At 45.1% G+C, this 10,051-nt stretch overlaps 1 protein-coding gene across 1 annotated transcript; it reads right to left on the bottom strand.

The window, feature by feature from the left end:
• Positions 1-210: 210 nt before the first annotated feature.
• On the bottom strand, positions 211-5,643 carry LOC111535926 (rhox homeobox family member 2). Its single transcript, XM_023202168.1, has 4 exons — positions 5,375-5,643; positions 4,795-5,191; positions 3,815-3,860; positions 211-765 (listed from the first exon to the last, which is right to left on the bottom strand). The coding sequence occupies exons 1-4, from the start codon at positions 5,451-5,453 to the stop codon at positions 436-438; spliced, it is 852 nt and encodes a 283-aa protein (XP_023057936.1). The 5' UTR covers positions 5,454-5,643; the 3' UTR covers positions 211-435.
• Positions 5,644-10,051: the final 4,408 nt, after the last annotated feature.

Raw genomic sequence — 10,051 nt, forward strand, 5'->3', positions numbered from 1 at the left:
CTCTCATTAGGGACTCACACCACCCCATCTTGCACATGTACCTGGTATCAATGGGGCAGAGAGGAGATGAGTATGGGATGTTGGGCATGGGGGTGGAAGAGAATGTGTGGGTCAGTGTAAGCCTGCCATGGGCACATGGGAAACTTTTGTGACATGCACAACCCCCGGATGGTGACTCAAGATTACTGCATGAGAGGAGAGTCCGTGACATTCGGTTTGAACTGCATTTCTTAACAATTTTTATTCAGAACTTACCCCATGTGACACACAAAACAAATGTACATAACCTTAACATATTTATAGAAACATTTTTAAAAGTGCCCTAAAAATGGGTCAATGATCTACTTTTCTTTAAAACATTTATTATGGGGTGCTATGCAAACTACGAATCTGGCTCAAACACACTCTGGCAAAAAGTGGCACAGAGGCTATCCCTTACACATTGGGGAATGTGAAACAATGCATGATAACAAAAGGGAGTGGGCCAAATTGGGCCTCGTCAGAGGGAGGCATAGGTAGAAGAAACCCAGTTGGAAGGGGCAAGGACGGAGGAGGAAAGGGTGACACAGAGAAACACAGGGTGCTGGAATGGCCGTAGCCCCACAAGTAACCATCTCTCATCGCGCTGATGGAGAAGGGTGCCATTATGACCTCAACTGCAGGTACCATGACAGGCTGGCCCACGACCATGAAGGGCGGCATGTTTCTCGCCATTAATGCCCTCTGTTGTCTCCTCCACTTGGCTCTTCTATTCTCAAACCAAATCTTCAATCAGAGGAAAAAAGAAACAAGTTTAGTATATTGAGCATTTAGTTTCGTCATGGGAAAACACACAACAAGCAACTCTCTCTGTCCTTAACCTTTTCCGGTGCATCAAGGCAAGCTACTTCCTTACTACTAAAATATCTTAGAAAGGTGAACACCACACCTTTCCCTAGTGAGCTCCAAGTATGTGCTACGTATGCTCTGGCTTGGCTTATTTCTTTGTCTTTGTCCTTTCATCTGTAATATTACATTTTCCACTCTTGGGTGCAGGTGTAGCTGATGAGTGGAACTCGTTCCCTCCTGGTATTGCTATATGTGGCATGTCTGCTTGCAGATACCAGACCATCAGCCATCCAGCTGCCCACCAACTCCTACTTACTAGGCCACTGTCACCCTGGTCGCGGGGGAAGCTGAGCTTGGAAAAAATGGGGGGGTGCCTTTTAAAGTCATACCAAGAGGATGAGGCCCCCGTTTTGAAAAGCCCATCTTCAGTGTAAAGTAAAAAATTGATAAAAGTACATTGTATTTTAAAACACGTTTTCTTTTCTTCAAGAACCTCTAATGGGTCATTCATTTTCCGAAACTCCTTGAGAATTAAAAAGATGATCTTGCAAGGCAAGTCTCATTACAGGGGGCTCAGGGAGTTTATGGATTGTCTTGCTGGGAAATGAGGGTATCTGAAGCCCTAGACACTGTCTTCACACTTCAGCTTGAAGTTTTGTGAAAGGAGGACACAAATGTTGTCCAAATTCACAAAAATTCTCAAAAAGCTTTGCCCAGTTGAGAGTTGGAGAGAAAGGAAGCATTGCTAATTCTGCATGCTCCAACTCATCCCTCCCTCCAAATCTTCCCAGGCTAAGGACAAGGTCAGCTCACTTGGTTCTCCCTAGTCCCGAGATGTGGGACAGAGACTTGGTTGCCCAGCTCCATGGGACACCTTCAGCCATCTAGCCTCACTACTCAAGCAGAAGATCCCAATCTCATCAGCATCCCCAAAGCAGGAGTGTCCAAATAGGCATCTCTGAACATGTTCAGTAGTAACGTGGAGGAGGTATCAAAAAACACTACTCCGTAAACACCTGCCTACTGTTAAAAGACCAAAAAGTAAAACCTGTCCATTAAACAACACTATCCCCCAAGCTTCTAGTTAATGAAATTTCCATTGTATTTTGATCCTTCTAGAAGTTCCCAAACTGCAAATTTTACGGGACAAAGGGACTCCTCTCCCTGTTTGATGCCCCATTTCCTTCTCCCATCTTACTGTTCGGAGTCCTTCTCCCTCATGAATACATAGTCTAAATTTTAAGCCTACTGTAATCGTGCTTGTTTAGAGGCAATTGCAATGTACCTGTGGTCAAAGGTTCATAAACATAAGCAGTGCCAAAAGTGGGCTAAATGTGCTATGGGCCAACATTAGGTCCCCATTCTCAGTGTTGGTTTCATAAAACAGCCCTTACTATCTTTACAATACAGAGGAAGGAAACGTCTATTAAAATTTTTTGGAGATATTCATGCTGAAATGTTTGGCAATAAATGAGAACATCATGCCTTTTCCCTTGTTTGCTGAGTGAGAGTGGTCCTTTTGCCTTCAGAACTGCATTGAGTGAATGCAGGGAAGGGAAAGGCAATTCACCAAAACGTCAATATTTCATCTCCCCCAAATTGGCATTGCCTGCCTTTGAAAATGGTGGGCAACAGGATGTCAACACTCAGTGCCCCATTTTGCCAGGCTGCTTTTCTACATGCCACCATTGACAGAACCGCAGCATAGTTCCCTCACTGCACTCACACACATGAGCTCTGCAGAAAAGCTATTAAGGTCATCCCGATTTTTCTTTCTTCTTTTCCTTTTTTGCAAATACTCCTTTGGATCCATTGACCTACAAATTTATTATCACTGCTTGAGCAAATAAAAAGGTATTTCAAATTGCCACAGATAAGAGTCTAGCCTGACCTGAGAGCTATCCCCCACTATCAACACATAACACAAAACACATCTCTTCCTATTAGTACAACAAACTGGAAGAAACAAAAAATCTCTTAAATGCTAGAAATTGCTCGAGAAAATATTCACTGATGCGTTTGGTAGTTTCAAAAGTTGAATGGAGGCAGTTTCCCCAAGCCATGAGTGTGACTGTATACAGTTCTTGCCTAACACTTCTATCCTTCTTAGGTTGGTGGAAATTTATGCAAAATTGATCTTGTAGTTTGTTTTGATTTGTAGATAAACTTGCAAAGGTTGCAAACCTTTTCGCTATCTGTACCATAATGCAAAACTAACTATGTCAGCAATGTTTTCAAGCTGCCAAATCAAAGTATTCCAGAAAATTAAAATTTAGAGCTGCCACTCTCTACAAGGCTTTACCAAATACTTAAAAACAATAGTAGGAGGGCCAGGCACTTAAACTTTATGCTATCCCCTCCCCATCAGTCTCAGCTTCAGGAAACATACATTCTGGTTGTGAATTATTCCTTTACCCCAATGCCTAAACATTTATAAATTCTTAACCAAAGAGTTTATGCTTGGTTTCAAACATATTAAATAATTTAGTTTAATGGAGCTCTTTGGAGCATTAATTTGAATAATCCCCAGGTCAGAAAACCCCAGGATGCCTCCACATGGAAGTGCTACCTAAAGGATACCAGTGCTAGGAGTTTAATCTTATATGTTATGCTATATTTAATTTACACTCATATATTTTATATATATATATATTTGTAATTTGGAATACATATATTTATATATTTATAATTTATTCAAGTGCATAATATATTTTATACACAAGGAATAAAGGAAACTGTTCAGTACTAATTTTTTTTTCCGTGGATAGTCATGTTCCCTCTGGTAACGGGAAATTTCCACAAGCTGAGCTTTCCTTGCTGCATTTTCCAGCCACAAAGATCCCAAAATTCAGACCTCATCATTGCCTATACATGAAAAAAACCGCAAAAACACCAAGATGACAATGTCTGGGTCAAAGTTGTGTCGAAGCCCTGAAGCAGGTTTTAGAATGGCTCCCCTGCCCGACTGCTTTTTCGGTTTACTGACCTGCACTGCGAGTTCAGTCACATTCATGCTTCCTGCCAGCCTCCTTCTATGGGAAGAAACCACACGTGTTCAGCATTTGGAGTTTTGGGTGTCGTTTCATTCTTGTGTTTAATTTTTTATTCTACCAACTCCCCACACGCAGTAGGCTGTTCTGTAACATCCAGCTGAGCCTCACGTTAGGAACTTTTCTCTCAGGTCACAAATAAAGGAGATGCAAAAAAAAAAAAAAAAATCAGGGCGGTGGCTCACGCCTGTAATGCCAGCACTTTGAGAGGCCAAGGCAGGAGGATCACTTGAGGTCAGGAGTTCGAGACCAGCCTGGCCAATATGGTGAAACCCCGTCTCTACTAAAAATGCAAAAATTAGCCGGGCGTGGTGGCTGGCGCCTGTAGTCCCAGTTACTTTGGAGGCTGAGGCAGGAGAATCTCTTGAACCTGGGAGGCAGAGGTTGCAGTGAGCCGAGATCGCACCATTGCACTCCAGCCTGGGTGTCCCAGCGAGACTGTTTCTCAAACAAATAAAAAATAACCCCCCAAAACAAAAAAAAAAAAAAATCGTTCATCAAGATAAATATGTTCTTACTATTTGAAACTTAGAACAATTAACACCAAAGGAAACCCAGCCGAACGACAGACTTCTCAGAATTTTAAATAAGGTCAAGATGCAACCCTGCACTTGCTGTACCGAACCTTTATTTCTGCCTCGGCTGCGATAGGAGTTACTTATCATAACCGACCTCAGCCCAAAGTTGCCCAACTTGGTTCATTTAAATTATGCATGATGCCTAATAGGCATAGCCCCACTACAGAACCCACCAGGGGCCAGGGGTCTGCGGGGAGGGGACAGCAGCGACACCAGACCCCAGGTGGGTTTTAGTTCAGGAGGGGAGAGGGCAGGAGAGGGACTGGTGGAAAACCAAACGCCACCCTGGAGCAGCACGTGCTCCCTGCAAACCGCGCGCCAACCAGCAATGGGCTTACCGCAGGAAGTCGCTGGGGTACTTCTTGCGTCGGAAAATGCGCTCCAGCTCCTGCAGCTGCAAGGGGGTGAAGGCGTGGACGCTGGGCTCCTGCGCGTTGCCAGGCTCCAGCCCCCCGACAGCGCCCGGTGGGGGCGAATCCTGCTGCCTGGGTTCCTTCTCGCTCTGGTCGCTGCCCTCATTGTCGGTATCGCTGCCGCTGCTGCCCTCGCGGTTTTCTCTCCACCGGAGGCCAGGAGCTCCTGTGCCGCCGCCGCCATCTTTTTCTTCTCCGCCTTGGGCTCCTGCCAACTTTGACTCTTCTCCTGCTGCTGCTGTGCCTTGCTCAGGCTCAGACCGTGCATCCTCTTCCTCCTCTTTGACCTCTACAGTAAGCGACAGCACCGCAGCATTCATATCTGGAAAAGTAGAAACCCCAAGAGAAAGATTAAGGCCTTGGTCCTGAGGGTGCTGGAAGGAGGTGGTGAGGGGCTGCACTCAGAGCAGTGGTAGTGCGGGGGCATCATCCAGTCGACTCGCCTCTCCCAAGGAACCTCGGTTTCCTGAGTTCGCAAAAGCATGAGTCCCATTCAGGTACTGACCCTGTAGTTCCTTCTCGTAGTCGACTCCAAGGCTGAGCAAGCTGGTGATATCCTGGCTAGACTGGTCCAGAGGCTCCATACCCTGAGTGGTGTGGATGGAGCTGTGTGCTTCTGCAGATTCTAAGCTGGGACCACCACGATCTCCTAGGCAGTGCTAGAACTGTGAGTCGCAGCCTGGAAGGTTCTTCTAGCGTCTAGACTCAGCAACAATGTATCCACTTAGAGACCTCCTCTCTTGCCTTTCTGCTTCCCGCTCTTTGCTATGGGTTGGGCTTGCTGATGTGCGCATGCGTCAGGGGCTTGGCCTTGCCCTGGGTGGGGAAGAGCACGTGTTGGCGGCGGGGGTAGGGGGAGGGGATGGGGGAGGAGTAAGGAGGGGAGGAGGGTGCGGGGGAGGGGGGAGTAGGGCGTGGGCGGGGGAGTAGGATGGGGTGGGTGCTTGCATGCGTTGTGCTATAGACTGGCATGCATTAGTGTGGAACTTGGGGAAGCTGCTGTGCGGAATTGTGCAAGCCCATTTTATGGCGATGAGAGATTTCACACTAGCTCCATGCTTCCTAGGTCTCCAGGAACAGGAGCTTGGGCCTAGATTTGCAAAGCTTGTGGGCTGCGCAAATGCACTATGTAAAAATGGAGCACCCTCCTTGAGAAAGTCCACTATTAATTTTTAGTAATGAATCCAAATCAAAGTGTAAGGGTAGAAACACGCACAATGCTTAGAGCATCCGAGATTGCTCTCTTTCTTTCTTTTTTTTTTTTTTAAAGACAGTCTCGCTCTGTCTCTGAAATGCAGTGGCACGATCTGGGCTCACTACGACCTCCATCTTCTGGGCGCCTAGATTCAGTAACAGTGTATCCACTTAGAGACCTCCTTTCTTGCCTTTCCTCTTCCCACTATTTGCTGTGGGTTGGACCTAATGAGGTGCGCATGCCTCGGGGGCTTGGCCTTGCCCTGGGTGCAGAAGAGCATGTGTTGGGGTGGGGCAGTAGGGCGAGAGGAGGGAGTAAGGTAGGGGGGAGTAGGGCAGAGGGGAGGAGAAGCGGGGGAGGAGGGGGGAGGAGAAGAGGGGAAGAAGGAGGGGAAGGGGGAGGAGGGCGGGGGGCAGGGAGTAGGTTGGAGTGGGTGCTTGCATGTGTTGTGCAGGTACTCAGGAGTGCGTCAGCCTCCTGAGTACCTGGAACTACAGGCATGCACCAGCACACCTGGGTGATTATTGTATTTTTAGTAGAGACAGGGTTTCACCATGTGGGCTGGGCTGGTCTGGAACTTCTGGCCCCAAGTGATCCACCCACCTCGGCCTCCCAAAGTGCTGGGATTACAGGCGTGAGCCACCGTTCCCAGCTGCAGCCAAGATTTCTAAAATTGCAGGGCATCCTTCCTTTGCCTCTGGTTGTGACTGTGGATAGTGCAGCTTCTGCTATGTCTCCGGCTACAGACCCCATTACAAATGCGCACTTACCTTCTGCGCTGAGCTGGTGCTGTGAACCTGCAGTGATTTCCCTTCTTTCCTGCTGCTGCATAGCCCTCTTTTCCTCTACTCCTGCCCTTTTCTACAGATACCTTTCTGAGCTCTTGTTTAAGAATAAATACATTTTATTTATTGTCAAATAAACACAGCCAGGACAGATTGAGTGCTCTAAGATTCTTCCTTTAAGAAGTATTTTGTAGATACTGCAGAACTTGTTAGTGTCCTGAATATAGAGAGTAGGTTTCAACTATAGGACCTATCCTCCATCGTTTGGGTGACTCATTCTATTTTTGCTTGCACAACGACCCTTTTCATCAACCTCATTTTATATAAGAAATTAAACTGTTTTGTGAGCCCCTACATGTACTGTGGGTTCCAATCACCTCAATGACTGATCATAATGGATGAGTGCGCCCATTATACCTCATGTTCCCAGAGGATGGGTAAGAAAACAACTAGAAAATATTTGACCAATTCACTTTCGAAGAGATGGGAAGGGATGACAATCTGACAGCCTCTTTCTGATTTTAACTAAGATGTCTCCTCCTCAGGCTGGCTCCTCCTGGAGCTAAACTGCTGGAATCTGAAATTTTGCTTTGCTTACCTGTTGGTAGCTGGCTAATCTCACTTGATCACTCTCCGTTTGTGTTAGTTTTCTAATCTGTAAAATAGGAATAACAATGATAACTATCTTATGGGGTTTTTGAATAGATGGAGATGATTAAACATGCTGCCTCACATTTCCTGCTTCTGTCAGTTTGTATGTGTTTATTCACTAGGGTCCTTGAAAGAAGAAAGATGATGGTTATTCTCTGGCAGTGGGCAATAGGGGCAGGATGTTTTATTGTGAAAATAATGGTTCTGTAAGTCTTTTTGTACCTATATTTACTTCGCTCAGTAACCTTTGTTGGCTGCTGTGTTTACAGGACCCTGTACCAGGAAATGTGGGGATTGCCACAATGTCTGATCAATGCCTGACCATTGTGCTGTAGGTTCTCAAAGTGTAGCGGGATTGATAAGGAATCAGAGAGATCGATGGGGTTCAGGAGGATATTTATTATTTAGGTGCACCAGCCCAGTCAGATTAACATCCAAAGGACTGAGCCCTGAACAAAGAGTTAAGTTACTTTTTAAGCAGATCGTGGGGCAGGGGGAAGCATATTACAGAAGTGAGAAACAGAGACAGTTATTCAATTAATTGAGACATGCATTACATCATTTCTTAATTTTCAAGGAAAAACAGGTTTTACAACTTGAGTTTATCTGTCTAGTGAAACAGGGTCTTCACAATGCCTGGGAAAGGAGGAGAGATAAGGCTCACTGGCCACAGAAAAACAGGCAGTTAATTTTTAAAGGACTCCAGCTCTTTCTTTTTCTCAGGGGGAACTGGGTTTTCTTACATACAACCGAGTTTCTGCTTACACATTCTTTAATTTCTTTTAATTCCTATTCCATTCCCCCCTTTGGTGCTTTTTATAACAAAGGTGTTAATAAAAAGCACCACTTTTGCCACCTCTTCACAGAGCTGAGCTGCTTCTACTGGCAGCGGCTGATATTTGGTTAATGCCATCAACTGCATGGTAGTGTATCGGCTTACTACTGCCTCTATGGTTGACTGAATACGCCTAATAAACAGAGGTAAAAGGCAAGGGAGGATGAGGCAGATGCCAAGAATAAGCAAGAACCTACCAATGAGGGTTTTGAATCTTCCAAAGGTTGAGAACCATTTTCCTAACAAGGAATCCGGGGACCACCCGGACCAAGTCTGAACTAGAACATGGGCCAGCTCGCACATTCTAGCTGTGATTTCCATAATAGCTCGGCCATTATCAACGATTTCTAGGCAACAGTTGGTTAAATTAAATTTTCTACCTATTCCTCCTTCTGAGGCTAAGAGGTAATCTAAAGCTAATCTATTTTGATATACAGCATTTCTTATTTGTGTTGCTTGTATTGCCAATAAACCTAGTGCCCTTGATGTTTCATTGGTTATAATTTCAAGGACTACCTACAACCTTATGATGCAGTTGAGCATATAGATTGGGGTGCAATATCCCCATGACCTGTCTTGCGCCCAGGTAGCTGGCTTATAATATTGAATGATTCTTTCAGGAGACAATTATCTTTTCAGTCTCCTATGTCCACATCTTTTTGACATTTGTGTCTATTTTTGTGATTATGCTTCTTCTAGTTCTTTTATTTTCATTATAAACTGGATATCCTAAGAGTTCCCTTTGCTTTAGAGGAATTAGAAAGGATGGCTTGATTGTTCCTAACACACATGCCCCTGTCCATTTAGCTGGCAGTTGCTGATATGCCCATGCTCCACAGATCCATTATAGGACAGAGGGTACCTTCCAAGCATTTGGAGCCTCTAGCTGATACCAAGTGTGGCTTAGAGTAGAGAATCGAGAGAAAGGGTTTGGACCTGGTAAGTAGGAGTCATTCTGGGCGTTTCTCCATAGAGTTTTGTTTTTAGTCTCATCATAATGCTGTTGCCCTAGGCAGGTTGTTTCTCCTACTGCCTCTGTGAAAGCCTTTCCCCATCGGGTGATACAGTACTTTTTAATTACGGAGGTTTTTAACAACCAAACACTGGCTGAGGCTGTTGGTTCACTGGCAGGGTTAGGTGAAGTGCAGTTATCTTTTGGCATTAATTCCTTTGCCTCCCATGGCCACTGGTCCCCCATATGAGTTCCTCCACATACATAGCATGAGGAAATTCCTAAGCTGCCAGTTATGTTTTCAGCTAGTTGAGCAAATAAGTTTTTAGGTGATGGGGGAAGCTCAGGCACTGGCTGTTCAAAATGCTTATAGAATGACTTATGGACCCAGAATTGCAGGATTGGACACTTTTGAGTCCTTCTAGTCTTTTTGACAATCAGTAGTGGAACTGCAAGGCCTGCTTCTTGTCTATCAACTCATAATAGTGCTGTCTGTCCTATAGGCCAAAAAGGTAGCTCTGGCTTTAAGATAGTAAAATGTAAAGGATTGCACGTCCTTGTCTTACAATTTGGTTTGGTTGACAAACTAGTTAGCAGAGCAGTCCTTCCTGAATATAGGTGTTGGAGCTGTGTTAGCATAGACCACTGAATGTTACAGTCCAGGCATCCGATTTGTGGTTCTCCATACAGATGTTTAGGACTGTTGTTGTTAAGCCTCTCTTGTGTTAAACCATTACAGACTGCTTTTTTTTTTTTTTTTTTTT

The sequence above is a fragment of the Piliocolobus tephrosceles genome, chromosome 12 (genome assembly GCF_002776525.5).
Source record: "Piliocolobus tephrosceles isolate RC106 chromosome 12, ASM277652v3, whole genome shotgun sequence".
NCBI lineage: Eukaryota > Metazoa > Chordata > Mammalia > Primates > Cercopithecidae > Piliocolobus > Piliocolobus tephrosceles.

What these genes read in the sequence shown, in the direction of transcription:
- LOC111535926 (XM_023202168.1), bottom strand. Translation starts at nt 5,453, where the DNA reads ATGGAGCCTCTGGACCAGTCTAGCCAGGATATCACCAGCTTGCTCAGC. An exon ending in TACCCCAGCGACTTCCTGCG is followed by an intron (nt 3,861 to 4,794) that starts GTAAGCCCATTG and finishes TTCTTCCCATAG; the next exon opens with AAGGAGGCTGGCAGGAAGCA. An exon ending in TGACTGAACTCGCAGTGCAG is followed by an intron (nt 766 to 3,814) that starts GTCAGTAAACCG and finishes CTCTGATTGAAG; the next exon opens with ATTTGGTTTGAGAATAGAAG.